Below are 23,379 nucleotides of genomic sequence, written 5' to 3' on the forward strand. Positions count from 1 at the left end.
AGAAGTACTTGCATGCATATCAATATTACAATTTATATGATTTATTTATCTATAATAGACATTATCCTAAAAAATACGATAATTTCGATCCATGTACGATAATTTTTACTCCCCTGGTACGATAGTCAGTCCACTTCAAGTTGCTAACGCTGTGTCGATTGTCACATGTCTGTCAAAAGTCAAAACACAGGTTGTCAGGTTAAGTGATTTATGTTACTTACTGTCCTAGTGTGAATTAATGTGAATTAAATGAATTTATAATTTTTTGAGCATTATTTTAGTACATTTAATGTTGTTATATTTATTTTATGTTTTAATCTTATCGCAAACAATATGCAACACGAAGTTTTCATTAAACAAGAGTTTCCAGAGACAGAGGATGTGGAAGATGTGCAACAGGAATTACATGGTAATAATAGAGCTGTTTCATTTAGGAGAGTTTCTCAGAAAACTTTCTTTTTTAAATAATGTATTGTTGTTATTGTTTTTCCCATAATTAAATTAATTCAATAGCACTGTACGTATATTAATCAAGAAATTTATTTGAGTTTTAGTCAAACCCATCATGATGCAATTGTTTTCTATTATATGCTGATTAATTTGAATATAAAATGCAGACTATATTCCAAATCAAATGAAAATCACTTTCACGTAGGTCAAGGAAAATGACACTTATGATTGTCAAAAGATTTATTTCCCTTTTACATTTACCACAATTTCGGAATAGGTTGAGCTTTGAGAGCAAATAGCAAGAAACTTCTTTCCAAATTTAAATCAACATTTTCTCTATTTCAGCTTCATTGTTTTTTAAATAATTTCAATGACAATATATTATGTATAATGATGCAACAAAAACACACAAGCAACTTGAATATATACTAGTCCTTCCTTAAATAGTTACTACCTGAATATCATGATGCTTTTTATAATTCCCAGATTTGCAAAAGTGAGATCAGATTGTTGCAGCTATTAACTATTTGAATCTAACTGTTCTGTAGTTTGTGGTAATAGATGTGCTGTTTCCATGTACTTCCCTTGTATACCTCTCTCATAAACACAAAGCACTTACAGTGAAGCTGCCATCCTATGAGCTTCCTGAGAGTATGCAAATAGGTCACTAGTTTTTTGTCTGATTGATATGCTTTTTACACTGTGTTTAAATACTACTCTTTGTAGATTCCTTGTTAAAAGAAAATGTTAACAGAAGAAATATTGAGATTAGTCATTATTATATAAACAATTTTGATGTATCATAAACTAAACGCAATAGCAAACATCTATCCTCTAAATTGTATTCATTGTAAGAAAGCTCTTCTTGAAGCACTTCAAAATATGTCATATGAAGATACAGAAAAATTACTAATAGTGTTAAAATAAACTTCATATTTTTTTCTATTAGTTAATAGTTATTACTTTGAAGACATTGTTTACTTATATACTTATCCTGTAGATTAATTTATACCTTATTACTTTATTAAGTTTCTCTTTTTTGTGATAATTTAGTTTTAATATAAACTCTTTATGCCTGAAACACAGGTTTACCTAGTTCAGGCACAGTGTTAACTAGCTTTTAAATAGAACTTGTATTATTATTCTTATTTTGTATTTTAATAATCTCTTAATAAATAAATTGATTGATTGATTGAAATTGATAGTACAAGTGCTTAAATTGTTAAATGGTAGAGGAAATAGTTGAACTATGGGGCATATCTGTTGATGCTGTTAAACATTTAATTATAATATGTAAGTCACACTAAACATTTTGTGTGTTTTTGCCAATGCTTTTCAAAATACTCTCCTTTACATTTCAAACATTTTTCCATGTGATTGAACGCTATCACTGCCTTAAGTTGAATTGGTAAAAGTGAAACCTCTCGTCAAATCTTTGATATTGGGGAAAATACAGAAATCACAGGGTACTTGGTTGGGGATATGCGCAGGATGGGTGACATTGTACTTTTTCGGAAGCTCAAAATGACTAAATTGTTGTCATGATGTAAAAAAACGCCGCTTTTTGGTCTTGTTTCGCCAACTTTTTTTAACAGCCTGGGTAAACAAATGGTAGAATAACACTCGGCATTAACACTCTTTTGATCTTCAAAAGGATTTTTTTCGGGTTCAAAACAATAAATCCACGTTTTGTCTCCTGTGGCAATGTCATAAACAGCATTAGAATGTCCGTGGTCGTTCTTCATCACAGTAATTCGTCATGGAAAGAAACCTGACCTCTCACAAATTCAGTAAACCATCACCTCGCGGTGCTCAAGCAAGGTGCATCTCTCCTAAAAGCATTTTAAAGACGAGTGGCACAGACTTGCGGAGGGAGAGAACTTTTAAAATCATAAAAAATCATCGCTCTAAAATATTTTCGTTCCTAATTTTTTACAAATTATCAGAGAGGGTTGGTGGAGACCTGATCACCCAGGATGTTAGTCAGCAGAAGACATTGTGTAGTCTTCATGGCACGCTTCTTCACGCAGGGCGACACTTTATGCCCCTGCTTCTCATTAAAGCTCACTTTTCCAAATTGCTCCTAGTAAAAAATTAAAGTACCTTTGTGCCTGTCTGATATTCGCCATTTTGGCGCTGTTGGTCATGTAGCGAGAGTCTGCGGTACCTACTAAAACTAGTGATGACAACCTCAGCAAACATCGACAGATAGTAACTATTTACAAAAAGAAATTGTGTGCCTTATTACGTTGATACTTGAAGTATAAATAACACGGAAAATGAACGAAATTAATTCAACATGCAAAAATACTTTTGAGTATTGTACGTTCCTTCGCAACCTATTATTCGTATTATACGTCAAAATTAGTTCTCTGGACGCTCGCGAGTGGCGCTTCAAATAGGCACAAAAAATTTGCTGTCAAAAATGGAACAGACTGTCCATTGGTATTTATATAGGTCAGTGGAATATGTCTTTATATTGTTTTTTAATAAAGCTTGGTGATGTGTTCGTAATCGTTTTGTAACAAAATTCATATTTTTGAGGTTTTTTTCAGAGCTATATCGGGATAACGTGAGCAGATTAATCGATGATTGAAACTATTTTAGAAAGTTTAAGACTTGATTTAGTGCACTACAGAGTAAAAATATAATTATTAATGACAGTTTTTTTAAAAGAGAAGGCAATCCCTGTGTAGCGTTTTAGAATGAATATGGGTCAATATTTGCTAATTGGCCAGATCAAGCATATAATGATTATATACAATCAGTTTGTCCAGTAGAACATATTATAGTTTTTTGCATAAGTGCACCACAGAACTATTTTATTACGTATATTATATTAAAAAAAAAACAATTGTTTCACTTTACCACTTTTTACCAGTATTTGAATAGATACATAACTAATATATTTATTTTATGTAAGTACAGGTAATACATTCAGTTTTGTACCTACGTTTAATTGTTTACATGTTTGTTGTTCTCATTTCAGATTCCTATAATCAATTTGAGACTGAAAATAATACAAATACAGATCAGACGCTCAATCCAACGTTTATAAAACAAGAGAAAGACGAAGAGGGTGAAGCTTCGGAACATATATTACCTGGTAACATAACAATTTGTAGTTTATATTATAAACAAATAAGTACCTATAACCAATATATATCTGTGCATTAGTCAGATATTATGAATATTATTCAGAGTGACAGAAAAACCTTAAGCTTATATGGATGTAATTCCAGAAAAACTTTCCAAACCACAATCATGCCAAAATTGAGTTAAGAACACAAAACTGGTCACGTGATTCATATTAATGTACTGACAAAAAATGGCAGCACTACTATCACTCTTTAATTGACATGACTTAGTAGCCCAACCCACATGTATGGAATACACTAATATTTATTAAACATTAAGCACAAATTCCTTAATATATTCAGGAACTACATCCATATAATCTTATGTTAATTTACATTTATGCCCAATAACAATGACAATATTATGATTTGAGTTACAACATATTTCAAAACGGCCTAGACTTGCTTTATGGAATTTTACACAAATCATCTCGCCTCAAACTAGACATAGCTTGTACTATGGGTACAAGACAATGATATGTTTAATACAGTATACTTATTAAACATACAAAAATAATTTTAAGTCCCTCTGGCGCATGACGGCTGTTAACATAATATTGTAACAATTACTATATTCCAAACTATTTTTTATTGAATTCCAAAATACTTTATTTTATTTATACTATATTTGTAATCAATCACATTTGGTCACGGGTAAAATATTGTTCTTCAATAAGTAGCACTAGACCCGGGGACGAGACGAGTAGGATGTTCAGCTGATGGATGATTTTACCAGTGGGAGGCTCCTTTACACCGGATGCCGGCTAATTTATGGGTACCACAACGGCGCTTATTTCTGCCGTGAAGCAGTAATGTGTAAACAATACTGGTTTTCGGTCTGAAGGGCGCCGTAGCTAGTGAAATTACTGGGCAAATGAGACTTAACAACTTATGTCTCAAGGTGACGAGAGCAGTAGTAGTGCTGCTCAGGATTTTTGGGTTTTTCAAAATGGTATTCAATGAATTTGAGATTGAAAAATGCTCAGGATTCATGAAAAACAAAATAAATCTGGGTGGCACTACAATTACGCTCGTCACCTTGAGATGTTACGTGACTGAAACACATTAATGCTTACACATTACTGCTTCGCGGCAGAAAAAGGTGCCGTTGTGGTACCCATAATCTAGCCGGCATCCTATGCAAAAAGCCTCCCAGTGGTAAATGGCCTTAGTCGCCTCTTACGACCTTCCCTTCCCATGGGCCTGGGACTTCCCTATTCTTTTTATGCCCTGGGTAAGCACAGGGCAAAGTCCGACTAGTAGTAAAAAAAATATATTGCGAATTCACTTCACCTTTATAATGTTGGTAAGTTTTGATCAATCAATTGATAAAATTTCCAGATTTGAGCAAATACTGGGAAATCGAAATCACAATTGTCAGAGACCCATCACAAAAAGAAGATCAACCACTTTCTGAGCTCAAAATGGACAAACAGCAGAAATCCAAAAGTCATAACAAAAGTGAGATTTAGTTTGATTTGTTTCTATTTTCTTTGTTAGATTGGACAATACAGCAACTAGGAACGCAGGAAGCAATAAAAATACAAGATTGGAGGTTGATTGTAGCATCAGAGTTTGGTTAGGACTGTTTGTCGGTCACTTATTTACATTCTAATAAAATTAGGGAGTTAATAAACTGGTAAGAAAAAAAAAATTTGCAGTGGTTCAGAAAATTATTTTCATGAATTGAAATAAAATCAATAATCTAAAGTCTTACGTAAACATTTTGACTGTTGCATCTCAATATCATCTTTTTAATGTTCTGTATCTTTATAAGCACAATAAAAAATTTGCTTGAATAGGCGACAATCATAATGTTAACACGAGGAACATATATACTTACTTATTTTGCCTACTTACTCGGTGAAGTCGAGTTAGTAAAAAACGATTGTGTGGTAAAAATAATACCACAGATTGAGAAAGAAACTACCGCCCTCAGGCTATTAAATAAAGTTTTATTCTACTATATTACATTGTAAGCTTATTTTTATAAAAAAGAAGATGCCCGCTGAGTTTATTCCGCCCGTTCTTCTCAGGCCTGAGTCATACTCTTTCGAATGGTAGTTTTTGACTTTCACTGATATCAATTAATATACGAAATTTTAAGATAACTAACTTAAAAGCCGTAAAAAGTTGATGAATGTGTTATAAGGCCTTTCAAAACTTCCCTGGAAGTTCTAGTCTGGAAAACTGCTTAATACAATGGCTCCAAAGATGTGGAAATAGTGAAGGAACATATTATTTTTACAATACAATCATTATTATATCATAAGCATTATGCATCATGTATTCGATCAAAAAATGTTACTAGGTCATAGTAACGTTTGATCGAAATAGTGAGCCAAATGACGTCAACTTCTTTATTGACTGTTTTTCTACTAATTTCAATGTTCATAACCCCCGCGGGTTGGTAAAGGGACGAAACCTTGTCAGTTTAACGATTGCGTGACGTCAGTAGGCAATCGTCAGTTTGCAAACGTAATACAAGGTAAATTACTCTCGAGCCGTTTTTGCATTTGTGTGTAACCTACACCACTTTCAAGAATTTGTCGGCCGATCCGATCTCTTATTTAGAATCCATATGCTATGTCACCCGTCCATCAATTCTGATTCTGCATTTGAATACGTCAATCTTAGTCTCCAAATCCATATAGTAGGTACTTATATATTATATTAGTACACCTGTAACAATGAGATCACAAAAATATTCTGTAGATCGGTTACAGATATGAATGAATATATTACTCTCGAATCGCAATCGAATTATTTAAATTTATGTAATCTTCCGGCGTTAAGCGAGGAATTAATATCGTGCTACAAGGAATTTAATAACCTTAATAATATTTTTTATAGTTTTAAAATAATTAATATTAAATTTTCTTAATATTTTGTGTAATTTCACAGCAATTAAAGAAACAAGTAACAACAGACAATTAAAAAATAAATGCATCCAGGAAGTGGGCAAAACCAAGTATGAGATATTTGGTAAAAATAAAGAAAAATTAAAATATAAAAGAAATAAAAATTTAGTCCAGAGTAATGTTGTGATCGAGAAAAAAGATGATAATTGCAACTCAAGTGTTATGGAGAATCTGGAAGATGTAACACCAAATTCAGATATGGATTGTGATGATGTCACTGTTTACTCTAAAAATAGCAATAAACGAGTTCGCAAAGTACTTAAAAAAGAACAGAAAGATACTTTATCAGACAAAGTGCCACCTCTCAAACGCAAACTGAAAAAGAAGCCATTTTCTTGTCCTATTTGTCGTAAAACTTTTGTATATGCTAGCAGATTAGCAACACACAATAGATCCCACACAGGAGAAAGACCATACGTATGTAAAGATTGTGGAAAAACATTCTATAAGTCATTCGATTTGCTGAGGCATACAAGAACACATACAAAAGAAAAACCTTATTCTTGTCATATTTGTGAAAAACGTTTTGTTCAGGATTGTAATTTGGTGAAACATATCAGAACACACACAGGAGAAAACCCCTTCGCTTGTAATGTATGTGGCAGAAGCTTTAACCAATCAGGCAATTTGACAAGACATTATAGAATACATACAGGTGAAAAACCGTATTCTTGTACTATGTGTGAAAAAAGCTTTGTACAAAATGCTCATTTAGAGAAACATTACAAGACAATACACAAAATAGAATTAAAACTTAAAGTTAAACATGATCCATTAATATAATTTATTTAGCTTAGGTAATTATGTAAAATAGATTAAATAGATTAGATTAAAATATTTTGTGTTCTTATTTTATCCGCCTATGACGAAGAGGGTAAAGGCAAGTAGTGATACAGTCTATTCTAGTCTAGAGTGAATAGTCCCAAAATCAAAACAAAACTCTTTGTTGTCCAGTCCATCAATTAATAATGCACAAGCAAAAAAAGTTGCATGTTTTTAAAACAAATATAATGAAATTAAATTAATTGAATATGAATTTCTTAGGGAATTTAAAATCCCCTAACAATATTTAAATTTCACGGCTGAAGAATATGAAGGAAAGCTAGGTAAGATTTTTATGACTCAAATCTACCAGATTGCTTGCCCTTGCAACTACGAAGAGAAACTGCTGATATTTTCTACCAAGTTGCAATTCTCAATGGTAATGTTGATAATCCTGAACTGTTGGCTCAATTTTTCTTAGTTCCTAATCAACGGAAATGACGACGCCTTACTGCAACCCTTTTCTTTAAAAAAGTGAACATAAATTATCGCCTAAATGCATTCTAGAGCAAGTAGTTTACTTTATAAGTTTTGTACATCTCATACTGATTTCGACTTGTTCTCGAGGAACACAGCTAATGATAGACGACATGTTGCAAGTTCTTTTGTCAAAAATAGTGGTACAACCCGGTTACATTATCTCTGGAACTATCACATCGTCGCTCTGTTACGGTTTGCAAAACCAGACAAGCGAAAATATAAGAAAAACGATTCGTTCGATTGTATGAAACGTGCAGTGTAGTGATTATCACCCTCGGTTATTCACCACGGTTCTAACCTTATAGTAGTTAGCACTGCACGCACACAATATAACGGTATATAAGTATACAATACTTAACGCAGCACACCTGTGTCGCCCGCGGCGGTCGGAAATGGACTCAGCCTTTGTAAAAAAAAAAAACAAATTCAAATTCAAAATTTCTATATTTGGTATTAAATTATATATACAAAATTACTTAAATCTACTTATTAAAGCAATTTACAATTAAGCCTTATATATGTAGGTATCGGAAAACTTATTTCTACAACCCTATCTACGTATTGAGGGATAAAACTTTATTATGCTTAAAAAACTAATACACGAGGTTTGTGGGGGGGGGGGGGGGGGGGGGGAATCCAGAAAACCTGGTATTAATCGTAACCTATCACTTAACCTAACTTAAGACTAATGACATATATAATATATAAATATAAGAGGGGGGGGGGGGGGGGGGGTCTTGGGAAAGGGCAGGAGGGAGAGGGAATAGGAGGCCAGTTTTCGCCGTTATTTAATTCTTATAACTAAACCTATTTACAATATATTGGTTTTACATTTATTCAGACCTAGCTAGAACTCTGTGTGCGTGAGTGTGTGTTTGTGTATACGCTAGTGTTATGTGAGCTCTAACCAGTTGTGATGTAAAACCTTCTTCCTCAGCCTTCGTCCGCATGTTCATGCTATTTATAGGCTCAGCTGGGTGGCGTGAATATTCATGTTCGGAATAAAGCAGTAAATAACTATACAAATATTTTTTAAATTCATTATAATTCATAATACGAATTTATATGTATAAGATAAGCTATATGCTCATCTAGCTATATCCGCAGTACCTAATTGACAGATGACGGCTATAATCTTGTGAAAACTGGATTAAGGTGAAATCCACTACGTTATAGGCAACTGTTTGCTTTCAAACTTAGCCGGATTATATTTAGATACTGTAATTACAACTATTTCAAACTCATGTCAAATCACTGCACGTTTCATACTAAACTAAATTTCAATTTTTACTTAGGCAGTCCCGCCTCTTATTACGTAGTATTTACATCTTCTTTATGCAAAACAAGCATCACTAGAATATGGAAATCACGGTGTTGTGTTGTGGTGTTGATTATAATTATTACAATGATGAAAAATTATTGGCAAAGTCAGAAAGATAGGCGACGCAGGACAATAGTACATACAGAACTATTAACAACAAAAGTCAAAACGTAATAATGAAAACTTCAAAAATAAAGCAATGATAGCACGATAATATCACGACATGTACTATACGTAATTAAACTGACGCAACAGGGCGAGTGCGAAGGGGGTGAAAGGAAAACGGGAGGGGAAATCGGAGGAATCTGTATTTGAATAATGTTTTTCTTTACTTTAACTATGATTCTGAGATCGTCTAATACTGAAGAGATGTTTCCCTTCTCAAATTCAAAGAAGTTAAGGATATTTAAACCAGATGTCGCCTTTAAAATTCGACGACCCATATAGCCGAATTGTTAATGACCCTGACTACTGACCTAGAGGTCCCCGGTTCGAATCCCGGTAGGTGCAATCATTTATATGATGAATATGGATGTTTCTTTCGGAATCATGGATGTTTATATGTATTTGTATGTATGTTAAGTGTTGGGTATGTTGAAATCAGAACCTCTGATTTGATATCCATATTGTTGAAATCATATATTTGCGCGGCAGCCATCTTGGATTTCAAAAATTATCCCAAATTCTTTCTCTGCACCCTCGAGAACCTCGGATACGATATCAATAATGTTCAAATCATAATTTTGCGCTGCGTCCATCTTGGATTTGAAAAAAAAACTGCACGATAAAAGGCTAGTAGGGAAGCCCGAGACTAAGAAATACTCTTCCTCAATCGGTGTCAATCGCTATCATCCTTGAACAAAAACCTCATCCTCTTCTTGAAAACGTCCCAAATTTCCGTGACGCTACCGTTTCCGTTTCATTTGTAAAAAATTTACCCTCATGCGCCTAAAGAAGTTTAACGTCCTGCTCGTCTTGTCCCTTATTTACATAAAAAAAAAGTTTCACTGTAAAAATGTTATTTAAAATTAATATCAATGTAACTAAAATGAAGCATTCGTTTCTACATAAATATTATTATTGTGTTTTACTCACAAAATTGTGAAATATTTTAGATCGAATAAAGTATATATTTTGATTAATCCTACTCGTCTCCATTGATGCCGGCCGATGATATGACGGCCTATCTTTATTTTTTTCAGGACACTTGTCTCCCTAGAGTAAATATGTTCCTTGACACATGTTTGGGTAAATTTTTGCCAGTGCCGGGTAGATTCGCCATTTTTGAGATGATCACCCTGTCTATGGCACTGCACCGCGCCGTCATTATCGTTAAGTGACTAAATTCTCTTTGGTCGTCATTGTGATATGCATAGAGTAACTTATGGTGATATGCAACCTGGCGCAACTCTCTAATAAACTCGAATATGTATAGCGTTGCACTAAAAATAATGGCGGCAAACGCTGTCTCGCTCTAACATATATTCGACTCTTTTCTTTGTTTTGGTTTGAGTGTCATGTGACATGTCATTCATTCAAAATAAAAGTTACTGTTAACAATTTTTGTTACGAATTTTCGTTTTCTTTTACTTTATTCGTCATTATTCAGGGTAATGTGATTAATTATTTATAGAATAACTGCTTAAGATTTTCTGACCTATACCATGTAATAAAAAATTGTGTAAAATATGTGGTTTAAAATCTGGCTGGTCAGATGGGAGTAAGAGAATTTTCATGGCTAAATTCTTTTTGGATAAAGAAAGGTTAGCACTTATGAACAAATAATAAGCTAATAAATAATACTTAGAGTGATTAAAAGTGATAGAGTATTGATTTAATTCATCTAGAGTAAAAATTATAATATATAATCTATCTGTAGTGTTTGACACTTTTTATCGACTGTCGATATTTTATTTTAAATTATTATTAAATTTATTTTTACTTATTTCATTTTTATGTTATCTATATTTTTGATGAATAAGTTTATTGATCTTAAAATAGTTTATTAACCTTTAAAATCCTTTTTATTATATTATATTGTGGTTATGATGTGAAAAAAATTATTTAAAGCCAAAAAATTTGGGTTAACTAACTGCTGTTAATATGTGTTCTGTTATAATTTCAGATTCGGGACCCACGCCTACGACTTTATTGAAACATCTGAAAAACGAATACCAAAGACTATCTAAACCGAAACTACAACGCAAAACGAAACTGTTATGTTAATTAATATAAATATTAATTATGTTAATTCTTTTTTTCTTTGCGATAACTAAAACTTATCTTTTAGTTTAAACTATTAAGACTTTGCTTAGGTCCATATTAAAATTAACAAAAGAGAACCTTAAAATTAGACACAAATTTATATATATTATTAGAAATTATCGATAAAAATTATGGATTGATTCTAACCCTATATACTTCTTATATTAGCAGCTCTGATATTACGTCATTAGTTGACTATGTTGGTATCATATTTAGTGCAATACAATACAAGTGATATTTCTCATTATTTTGTATGGTACTCTCGTCTCTAGAACGTAGTGCTTAAATTCTCTTTGGTGATATGTGATTTGTGGTTGTCAATTGTCATTCGTAAAATGTTCGAGATTTATTATTAATTGATATATCTATAAATTATCTATTTATTTTTCAACATTGTACTGTGAGATTAGAATTTACTGAAAGTATTTGATTTAAAAAATAATCAATATTTAAAATGTCTCAATCTCATCGAATCATTATTACCGGCCTACCGCAAGACGTGAGTTTACATCCGATAGATTTTACGTACATTCGTGTTAACATAAAACTTATTCATCTCTAAAACATATGATTTTTATATCCTCGTCCTCTGTGCCATTGAACCCGATAGAGTTAGGTAAAAATGTCTAATTCCATATAGCGTGATGACGCCATAATACTGCTATTTTGTGGGTATCTTTTCGGGGCTTGCAGTGAGTGTGTTGTACTTGTACCAAATAATGTATTATGATTTACATACTCAGATAATTTATACCTATGACTAGATAGAGCCTCTTGCTTCTAGACAACCGATGAATACAGGCCAGGTTTATTACTTCAGTGTGCTTGACAAGCTACGTCTTACACTCACGATTCGTATGTCTTTGTGCTCATCAAAAAAATTGAGGTTAAATGTCAACCTGAAAAAATCTCAATAATTATATTTACAACAAATCCCAGTTGTTATTCAGGTATTAGGGATCTATATTTTAATTTAAAATAGTTCTTTAAAAAAAGTCTGCTGCAAATCTTACTACTCAACAGTGACAACTAAAGCCAAATAATAAAAACACTGTCAAATTTAATGCACCACCAAATTATTTATTTTTAAGCTTATTGTTTCTTAAATATATTTTCAGGGTCCAAAAGGGAAAATAATACATTACTTAAGACAGTCTATTTTTAAAAAGCCTCAAATCATGTTTTGGGTTGAGAAAGTTAAGGTACGAAATGACAATACAAAGCAAGTAACAGTACGTTTCCATAGTTTGCAAGATGCTGAATTTGCTGTACGTGTGCTTCAAGATCATCCCTATAAAAGCTTTGATGGACAGATTTACAACTTAAAATGTTTTCTCAAGGAAAGTCCACCTGAGCAAAACAAATCAGGTTCTACTGGACTGAATAACTCATTTGCTAAAGGTGACCATAATAATTTGAAACGTGGAGCTGATACCCCAGCCTTAAAACAGGAATTGGATATGATTGAGGTAGTACTGTTATATAATATGTATATTATAAACTGAATATGTGCCAAATGATTTGAACATTATTGGCGGAATTAACACTTAAGAAAACTTAAATCATTTGTATAATTATGGATTTCCGGAAAAGTAACGCTTAATTCAATAAATTTTCTGAATATGTGCCATAAATTATACAAAAAAATGTGGGCAAAGTGGAAGTAGTTTTCCATATTTAAACTACAGAGAGTAACTGTATTGAGTTATATTAATTTTTTAGATAGTTTGTGTATGAAAATTTATTGAGATGTAAAATGTATGAAAATTTATTGATATGTAAAATGTATGAAAATTTATTGATATGTTAAATTATTCATTCCTCCTCATCTACTATCCTACAGCACTTTGGATGGTCTTTGACTACCACTTGTTGTCACTCAGGTTTTCCCCTGCACATTTTGGTTATATTTTTCTTGGTCTGCTTCATGGCTGTGGTTGTCCAGTCTTGTATGAGATAATTTGTAAAGGTCTGCTGGCATGCTCATCAGATATCCTGCTCATCTCGACTGTTTATTTATGAACTACCAACACATTTTGTACTTCCACCTAACTGTGGTTTTGTATTAATTGTTCCAGCTCTTTATTCATTCTTTTAAGATAACAAAATGAAAATGTATCTATGTTTAATAGATCTCTATTCATATGTTATTTTAATTGAATTAATTTAACCCATGGACATACTATACCATGGACATAAAATAAACGAAATTTATTATTTATTATAATTTATTATTTATTATTATATTATATAATTATATTAACCCCATTATTCATAATGGTCCGCTAACTTAAAACAGCCGCTGAGGAGTGTATTAGTATATTATTATTATTCTCATTCTGACTTAGGTCAATAGAAGAAGATAGAGTGAGAATTAGCAATGCTTTAAGTTAGCAGACTATTATAAATAAAGGGGATTATGTATACCTATACAGATAACATTAAAACATTCATTGAAATTAATACCTTATTTCACGGCAGTTATGTCTTAGCCTATTGTATACACTCATTAGAACGCTACGTCACCCGGTAGACAGAAGCAAACACAAGTCAAGAACATTTTGTTTTAGCAATTGAAATGTAATTATTTAGAAAAATGATAAAAACCTTAAGTTAGTATCACAATTCAGTTAATTTAATTTTACTTACCTGAAATATGACCCTCCATCCTTTTTAAGTTTGTATATGCTGTTGGATGCATAGCTTTGGTTTGTCTGCTCAGAGTTGTATTCAAAGTGAGGTTCAATCATAACTGAACTGCCTAATAGACACATAGGCAGAGTTTTGCTTCAGACAATTTTTGAATGTGAGTCTAGTTAACGTTTTTAATGTTTTAAAATTTAACGTTTAAATTTATGCCATCTAATATTTTGCCCTGACCATTGAAAACCAATAAATTTTAGCACAGCCTTTTACTACTAACACTGAATCTACCTAAAGAATCCTGTTAGTAAAACAAAATATGCCACTTGTACCATCATCTGCAAGTGAGCAACTGTCAACTGTGTTTTTTTATCGAGAAACATACAACACATATAGATTGCTTTTGTGACTGAAAGAGGCTCATATTATTCATTTATTTCCAACTGTTCACACTGCCTGGTTAGATATTCAAATTCAAATATTTTTATTCAAAATAGGATGTGACATCACTTATCGAAAGTTACCACCAATGGGTGGTAGTTTTTTGGAATGTTGGAATGCATGAATGCCTCAGGCCTGAGAAGAACGGGCTAAACAAACTCAGTGGGTTTTTTTTTCATCAAAAAATATTTTGACAAAGTACAACTGTACATTGTACAATTAAACTTATTATTTAATAGCCTGAGGGCTGTCGCTCTATTCCCAAATTGTTATATCATTAAGAAAGTCTTTTTTTTTAAAGTGTTTTTATTTACTTATTATAATATATATTATCTTATTATCTGCTCCTGGTGTTAACATTATGCTTATGACAGTTTCTAGCAAATTCACTTATGTGCCTATGAACATACATTACATTATCAAGAGTATATTCTCTGTACTAGTTTGTCTGAACCACCATAGCTTTGTGATGCTTGCTTGCTGGTCAGAGTTACTACTCAGGCAACTCACAGAGGTAATTTTCTACAACAATGTGTTGCCCTTCGTACTAGTATCCTCCAAAGACCAGACTATACTTATTTCTATTTGCTTTTTGTTAATTGCCAGTCTATGTACAAGCACCTTCCTTAAACAATATGAGCAGTTAAAGTGATCATGTTACTAATTTATTTAAACTTTTCTATGTAGGTGGAGATTGAACTCATTAATAAGAAACGTAAACTAATCGAAGCTGAGAGACTGTTGCTGCTGGAACAACAAAAGCTTGAGTCCTTACAGGTAAGTTGTTGTTGAATGAGATGACCATTTGCAATACTGTTTTTCAAAATGGCAGGAACTGATTGAAAAGTTTGGGGGGTCCATACAAGTCATATACAGCAAAAGTTCCTTATTCGGGGTTCCTTTATTTGAATTAAATTAATTCAAGAAGATCAACTGTATGTACAAATACACATAATAGCAAATTTCAGAAATATATGAAAGCTTAATTGACATAGAAGTTGTGCTATAGTATAACAGATTATTATATTAGTAATATTTTGAAATGTTATGATAATTATCCTGTATACTATATTCTATGTTCTCCAGTGCAGAAAAAAAAGAACTTGTAACATGCTGAATACTTAGCGTAACATAACTGCTATAGTACATTTACATGTATTAGGTCCATATGTTGTCAATTGTTTGTAGATGTGAATGAAGCTTATATGTTGTCAATCTATTAACCCTTTTGAATAGTGTAGAAATGTGTGTTCTCGGGAAAAATTGTACAAGTTGGCTGGCAGCTGTAGTTTAAAACCAGACTTAAGGCTAAGGTTTCTGGTTAAGTTTAATTATATATGTATTAAGACGCCTTTTGGAATACGGCTTTAAGGCACAATACAGTAGAAAAGTAATGTAACTCGGACAGCAACTAGTCTCGGTGGTGTACGGCGTGACACTCTATAGTCTTGTCTTCCCAATATTGCTTAGCGGCCGTCTAAATATGTGTATAAATATATATAAAATAAAATACTGTTTTCTATTACTGTATAGTGCCTAAGGGTATTTTTTATTTATTTACTAATAAAGCTCATCACATCAACTTGGTAGCGTTACTGGAATGCCTCAGCCTACAGTTGTCACCGAAACCTGATGTTGAAATGAGTCAAGATATGATTGTCACAGTTGTCATGAAGTTTGGCGCAAATGATTGCCTCGGAGGTGATATGTTACTATTACACGCGTTTTTTTTTTTTTTATATGGCCGACAGAGGCGATGGCTGGTCCATGCGTCATACTCGTGAACGGGCGGTGGTGCCTGGATGGTCCTGTTCATGTTTTATTATATCTTTTAAAGCTATACCTCTTTAGGCGCGTTACGAAAAAATGTAGAGAGTGAAATTTTAATCTTCATCTCATATCTTCCGCATATCAATAAATCTGTTAATATTAATGGGTATTTTTTTATATTTATAGTGTTGCCAATGTTACCGTTGTTAATCTTTGAGTAATTACGTTTTACAGAGCAACAAGACTATCAGACAGTCCGAAGTAAAACCGAACCCAGAAACTCCTAAGGCATATGTACCGGCTAGAAAGCGGCCTTTGAGTTTCTATGGGCCGTGCAACTACATAAAAAGGGACTTTACACCTCTTGTCCTAAAGAATATTGATGAAAGTATGCGGTTTCAATTTTATAAATTATTGAGGATCCGTATCAGAGAAAGATTTGTCAGTATGCTTGATGGAAAGACGATCTATCCTGTTAGCAAATTGCTAGAGGAGTATAGACGCAACTATCCAAAGTGCACTGATGAGGAATTGACCCTGGACATCAAAAAGGAGCTTTTGGAGAACCCTGATATGTTTAAACGCAAAGGAGACAAACAATCAAACGAAGACAAGCCAGGTAATCTGACCACTGAATGAACTGTTCTGTTTCGTTTGAAACAAAAAATGGTTCCATTGTGTGGTAATAATAATGGCAATCGACAAACAAAACGTATACCTTAGAAAATGCACTTTGCAGAAGGCTGTATTGCACAAAAATGGAACGAATTCATTTATAATTAAAAGCAAAGCAAAATAAATGATATGTTTTGATGTAGAATTTGTTTTTGCCCGTTGAACAATTAGATAGACGAATTATAAAATAAATCCGTTTATGGCTAGTAACAACTTTTTAACGGCATATATTTATGAAAAATATTCCTCGAACAGTCACAACATGTCAAATACAATGCTTTGCCAGTTGCATATTTAAGTTCCATTATGAGCACAGCCGTTGTATTTCAAGGTCAATTTATGATCAATCATGCCTAGTGCATTATGTGGGCAACTGATTTCACTTGTAAACATCTGTTTCACTGGTACTGATGATTATTAGGCCTCCTCCACACTAGTGGTTAGCAGTTCGTTTGAGCGGGCAGCCGTCTGTTGAAATGCGTTCACTCGAAGGCAGCGTAGATCCATAGAATAAAAAGGATGGATGATCGCTCCCGATATAGCACGTGTTATCGAGAGATAGCCCCGAAAACAACGAAATAAATAACTAGTTTCGTTATGTACTGGAGAACGCAAGGAATCCGGTCAGTTTGAAAGTTGTTTTCAAGAATTGAAGAAACTCAATAATATTTATTCCTTCAATTGCTTGAAATCTCTATTATAGTCCATATAGTTGTTTTTTTTATATCGAGTATCGTGAACGCAAACTACAGCTCCAAACGAGCGTAAGATGGCGTCTAACCGCGAGTGCTGGCAGAAGCATAACCGCTGCGGTTGAATTTATTTGGCGGTAAACCGCTAGTGAGTAGCAGCCCTTATAGCCCAAGGAAACAATAATAAATCTAATCAGTGTTGCCATAGCACAATTTAGAACGATTCGTTTGGTCGAGCTGTATGTCGGCTTTTTAACGGTCAACTTCAATATCCGATCTGTAGTTTAAGATTAATTATTCAGTAATCAGGATCTATATATATGTTTTGACATCTAGTCTGACTTTAATGTGTTAACAATCATTGTCATGTCATGATATCGACAGTGACATCAACCGACATCATATGAAATTAAGTACTATTTAAGTCTTAAGAATGCACAGTACAACAAACGGTCTGGTCGGAAGCGGATGTCCCGGGTTCAAAGTTACTTACTGAGTAACAGTTGTTTCACCTGTACCCAAACGCTAGACATAACAGATCTGTTTTAAACAACCCGTTTTATTATAAAAGTGTATAAATGTAGGAAATCTTACCAGTGGCGAACCTTGGAAACGAGATATCCATATATCATAACTTAAATAAAAATCTTCTTGCTTAGTTAGTCATGTAAATAACTTCATTCAATATGTACATATTATCTATATTATGGATATTAGTGACCTGACACTGACCACTTATTCGTTTTAAATAAATAAAAAACCAAATGGGTCTAAAAGCTCTGAGGTAACAGAAAAAAAACCCGACGGTATGACAACCTCCATCGCTTTATTGGAACTATATTTACCATATATAGACTTTACCTTTTATGTATGGTCTATTTTGTTGTACTATATAATATATTATAACCTAATTACTTTCAGATGATAACTTGAACAATGAGAAAGTAGAGGATCTAACTGATTTGCCCATTGAAAAGTTGGCGGAGGAACTGGATGAATGGTATGAGGAAGAAAACGTAGAAGAAGCAAAAAACGTGGAAGACGGAAAAAACGTGGAAGAAGCAAAAACCGTGGTTTAACCCCGTTTAAGTATCTGAAAGTAGATTTATAGTTGATATGTATTAGAGTTTGAGGCAAGTTTATTGTTTGTAATTATAAGATTTTTTAGATAAATGCACCATACTATTAGATTTAGTGATTTAACGGTTCTGTTTATTGGTAAGAAGAGCAATCCGGTTTAATAACAAGAAGCGTTAATATATAAAGGAGTTGTTCCAGGTGACTATGGACGTTGGGCTGGGTTATTTAATGAACTGGACTAGTGAGTTCAGCTCAACATTGAATTATAAAATTCAGTCTGTCCAAACCTTTCAAAATCAGGAAGTGCCCTTTGGGACTAGATCTTTCATATACACCAAAATCGAAAGTGCCGTACGGCACACTACGCCCTGACCAAGTTCTGACCCACGTTTTGTTTATAAGATAGTTTATTTTGCATGGTCTTATAGCTTGTTTCAATAGCTTTCTTATACATTCTCTCATATCATCCTAATTACAAGCAATCTATTAATTAGGCGACCTTTATAGCCGAGTGGTTAGCGATCCTAGCTACTAAGCTAGAGGTCTTGGGTTCGAATCCCGGTAGGTGGAAGCATTTATATGATCAATATGGATGTTTGTTTCCGAGTAAAAAAAAAGTTAAAATGTATTTATGTATGTTTATATGAATTTATGTATGTTTAAGTAAGTATATTGTATTAAATATATCGTTGTCTTGTAACCCATAACACAGGCAGAAGAAAATGCACACACACACACACACACACACATATATATATCTCTATTAATATTATTGTTAAGTGGGTTACTTGAAGATACTTAAAAGATGTAGGTAATAAAGTGTTATAGGGAAGAATTAAAACTAAAGAATATATTCATTTCCATTATTATTTGGTTTTTTATATTACGCATTGTCACTTGTCATTGATTTCTGAGTGTTACCATGACACCTACAAAAAAACAAAATAGATTCATAAGAAACAATTCCGTTACAAATTATTTTATTGCTGTAGTAAAGGTTCTTTCCAATCTACTAGACGTGCACCGACGTAAACGATGAGTAATCAAAAAACTTTCTTCGTGTCTATGCGTGTGCAAGAGACAGTGACAGCTTATTTTACTGACATTGACATTTACTTTGTGTATTCGGCTGAGTTCCATGTCGCGTGGAAATCGCAAAATAATATTTCATCAACTCAATAACTATTAATTTTGGTACATTGGTATATTTAGCTCTTTGTCACATACCAAAGAAAATAGCGATTATCACAAAGTATTTAGTGAATAAAGAGAGACTTGGCTCATTTTGAACAACTCCTTTATCTATACATTACTTTTGCATGGAAGGAACCAATTACACATAATGTATTTTACTTAGGTAATTTATACATTTAGATGGAGCCTCTTGCTTCTAGACAAATGATTAAAACAGGCCAGGTTTATTACTTTAGTATGCGTGACAAGCTACGTGTTACACTCGCGATATTTATGTCACTTTGAGTTAGTGTGCGTGCAGTGCTTGATAGCTGTCAACCTCAATTTTTTCGACGTTTTTACAGCTGTCACAGATGTATAAATGATTTAAGGTATTTAATATAATATATTAACGAATATGTATTTGTTTGTACATGTATTATGAAATGCTCACATAATGCCTCTATTTATTTACGGTTTGTGTGGATTGATGCATCTACTATACTCAATAACTCTTGTGTTTATATAAGTATTAGTTTACTTTTTTTTTTCTTTTTTTGACTTACTCGTGTAAGCCTTTCAGTTTTTGACATTTGAGTATTTTTGTTGCGTCAATTTGCATATATTGTAATTGAAATGATTTGTAAAACAATTAAAATGTAAATCTTGACTTAAAAGAGTGGCAATGAGTTTCTTGCTACTTCTTCTCATTAGCTCAGCCCTTTACGATTAGCGAAATACCGCGGGTATTGTAATTGCTATCATATATATATTAGCTGACTCGACAGCGTTGTTCTGAACATAATAAATAAAATTGTTTTTTTATGAATTGTCAATAATATTTCATATCAAGAATTATTTTATAAAATGTTGTTATAATGAAATGTTTCACGGCAATTCTGTCAAAGCGTGCGTCAATAAATTTTCTCATAGAAAATATGTCCGTACAAAACAAATGTTGAAAATAAAAATATTTATGGATCCCAAATAGAAATTAAAACTATCCTATCTCTCAAGTTGGACTAAACTGCACTCGATGAAGTAATCCCCATTACAATCCATTCATTAGTTTAGGAGTCCATCGCGGACAAACAACGTGTCATGTAATTTATATATTATATTCGTCACAAATAATAATTAAAAATGCCACTTACAATGTACAGATTGTAGGGCTATCTATTAGGCTGAGATCTATAGAGCATACTTGGGCTTTGCTCAGACTTTACTTACATAAAACTTAGCTCAGTCTGATAAAATGAAATTACTTTCGGATTGGGCTGGCTTAACTTAAGCTTGTCATTATTTCAGCAGTCAAATGACAATAAAAACGATATTATGAAAGATTTATGATAAGCTTACACTTAGCTATAGTTTATGTAAGTAAAGTCTGAGCAAAGTATAAGTATTCTCTATAGATCTCGGCCTTAGATTCAATTGTGAAATTTAACCATCCGAGGACCCTCAACCTCGGTCAAGTGGTCACACAGTCAAATGTGTACTATATTTTAAAAAAACCTTTGTATCATCAATATTTTTTTTAAACAACCATATGAAACCAAATTTTATTTTAAATAAATATATAAAGAAAATTTTAGTAAATAAAAACTTCTAATTAACAGATGAGTGGTAACTATACCATCGTTGTCCAAACATCTTACATAAACGCATGCACCATACGCCTTCTCTGAGGCATCTGCAAAGATGTGCAGCTGTATGTCTATGGGTAAATTATACGTAACACATCTGGGAATACTTAAGGCATTCAATTGTGGTAATGACCTAGCAAAATCTAACCAGGATTGTCCTATATGTGTAGGAAGTGGATCATCCCAACCACATTTATTTATCCACAATTGCTCCATTATTATTTTTGCTTTCACTATACAAGGTGAAACAAGACCAAGTGGGTCAAAGACTTGAGCTATTGTTGATAAAATGTGTCTCTTATTCACAGTGACATTTTGAGGAATGTCAATAGAAAATAACAGAGTGTCTGCAGGATATTTCCAATATAAACCCAATGTTTTAGAGAGGCTTTTACTGCTGAGATCTACAGATCTCGATATCTTCGCCTCACCAGAAATTGCTTGCAAAATATCATGATGGTTCGAATTCCATTTTCGTAAGTTTAATTGAGCGGATGATAAGGCACTCATAACTCCGCGACATAGAGATATGGTTTCCTCAATGGTCGAATGTCCAGACAGAAAATCGTCAACAAAAAAATCGTGGCAAATTGCACGTTGAACAATGGGATCTTGAGCTTCATGACTCAACTGAAGAAGACATCTTGTGGCTATATAAGGCGCTGAAGCCGTGCCAAACGGTGTTGAGTTGATAGCTTTTAAGACGGCTACAATCTTGTGAAAAACGGAGATAGCCGAAATCCACTAGGTTTTACGCAACTGTTCGCTTTCAAACTTAGCTGAATTATACTTCGTCGCCAATCCCCATACTCTAATTACTACTGTTTGAACTAATGTCAAATCACGACACATTTCATACTACACTAAATTTCAATTTTTACTTAGGCAGTCCTGCCCCTTATTACGTAGTATTAACATCCTCTTTGTGTTTACAATAGTATATTTCTGTAAAATATGTATGTAGTTTCGAATTCTAAAATGAAATTGTATTCAAATTTTAAATGTAGAATATAAAAATATGGTCAATGTTTGTACCTTAATCCATAGTTATATTTATTTTTTAACAGTGTGAATTAACATTTATTAGTTTCAAAATACTACGACGAAACGTGAGCTTTAATAATTTTATATTAAATAAATATATTATATATAAATAAAATTTTGATCAACGCCAACTTAAAGATTAAGTTGATTTTCTGCTATTCAGTTGGTATTGATTGGACGCATCACGCCTAAGCAGTACTTTTGAGAATGCTCGATTGTGCGAAGCGTTGCTGTAGTTGAAACATTCAATGTTGAACATTATGCCTGCACTTTGGTGCTGTCTGTAATTGGAAACCTATCATTTTGTCCACCTGACAACTTTTTAATAACTTGACCATTATTATTGTAATTGGCAACAGAATTTTATTTCATTTACCTTCATAATAGTGTTGCTGTACAAGAAGCGAGCTAATTATACTACTGTAGAATAAATTACTTATATTAAGGTACAAATAAAATTGTGTAATAATTTTTTTTTTTTTTTTCTGAAGACCTCATCAATCCCTTTATCGAAAAAAAATGTTTGCCTAATAAAATTTTGCATACAACATGAGACGGGTTTAAATTTCAATTCACAGTATAATGTGTAATTCTTAATAATTATGGTTTGAAACTTTACTAGAACATGAGTCTCTATCTAAGGTAATAGGAGCATATTGCAATATTGAGCCAATCAATGTAGTTTTTTTATATATATTTATTTCGTCTTGTCTCAATTTACCTGCAACATGCGGTAAACATAAGACACATTATAAAAGTCATGGTTTCCCATGTAGAATTTCAATGTTTGTTAATTGAGACGTTAAAAAATAACAAAAT

At 32.8% G+C, this 23,379-nt stretch overlaps 2 protein-coding genes across 2 annotated transcripts; both read left to right on the forward strand.

The window, feature by feature from the left end:
- Positions 1-203: 203 nt before the first annotated feature.
- LOC126976186 (zinc finger protein 1-like) lies at positions 204-7,343 on the forward strand. The gene is made up of 4 exons (XM_050824434.1): positions 204-409; positions 3,440-3,556; positions 4,929-5,048; positions 6,492-7,343. Exons 1-4 carry the CDS (start codon positions 334-336, stop codon positions 7,289-7,291), a joined length of 1,113 nt encoding a protein of 370 aa, XP_050680391.1. The 5' UTR covers positions 204-333; the 3' UTR covers positions 7,292-7,343.
- A 4,374-nt stretch (positions 7,344-11,717) lies between these two features.
- Positions 11,718-23,031, forward strand: LOC126976189 (uncharacterized). Its single transcript, XM_050824438.1, has 5 exons — positions 11,718-11,895; positions 12,515-12,865; positions 15,168-15,257; positions 16,485-16,869; positions 18,539-23,031. Exons 1-5 carry the CDS (start codon positions 11,851-11,853, stop codon positions 18,694-18,696), a joined length of 1,029 nt encoding a protein of 342 aa, XP_050680395.1. The 5' UTR covers positions 11,718-11,850; the 3' UTR covers positions 18,697-23,031.
- The last annotated feature ends 348 nt before the right edge of the window (positions 23,032-23,379 follow it).

This window comes from Leptidea sinapis, chromosome 39 (assembly GCF_905404315.1).
Source record: "Leptidea sinapis chromosome 39, ilLepSina1.1, whole genome shotgun sequence".
Lineage (NCBI taxonomy): Eukaryota > Metazoa > Arthropoda > Insecta > Lepidoptera > Pieridae > Leptidea > Leptidea sinapis.

Excerpts from the sequence above, each read along its gene's own strand:
- LOC126976189 (XM_050824438.1), top strand. The coding sequence starts at position 11,851 with ATGTCTCAATCTCATCGAATCATTATTACCGGCCTACCGCAAGAC. Across the intron at positions 11,896-12,514 it reads TTACCGGCCTACCGCAAGAC|GGTCCAAAAGGGAAAATAAT; the intron begins GTGAGTTTACAT and ends ATATATTTTCAG. Across the intron at positions 15,258-16,484 it reads AAAAGCTTGAGTCCTTACAG|AGCAACAAGACTATCAGACA; the intron begins GTAAGTTGTTGT and ends TACGTTTTACAG.
- LOC126976186 (XM_050824434.1), top strand. The coding sequence starts at position 334 with ATGCAACACGAAGTTTTCATTAAACAAGAGTTTCCAGAGACAGAGGAT. Across the intron at positions 410-3,439 it reads TGTGCAACAGGAATTACATG|ATTCCTATAATCAATTTGAG; the intron begins GTAATAATAGAG and ends TTCTCATTTCAG. Across the intron at positions 3,557-4,928 it reads TTCGGAACATATATTACCTG|ATTTGAGCAAATACTGGGAA; the intron begins GTAACATAACAA and ends TAAAATTTCCAG.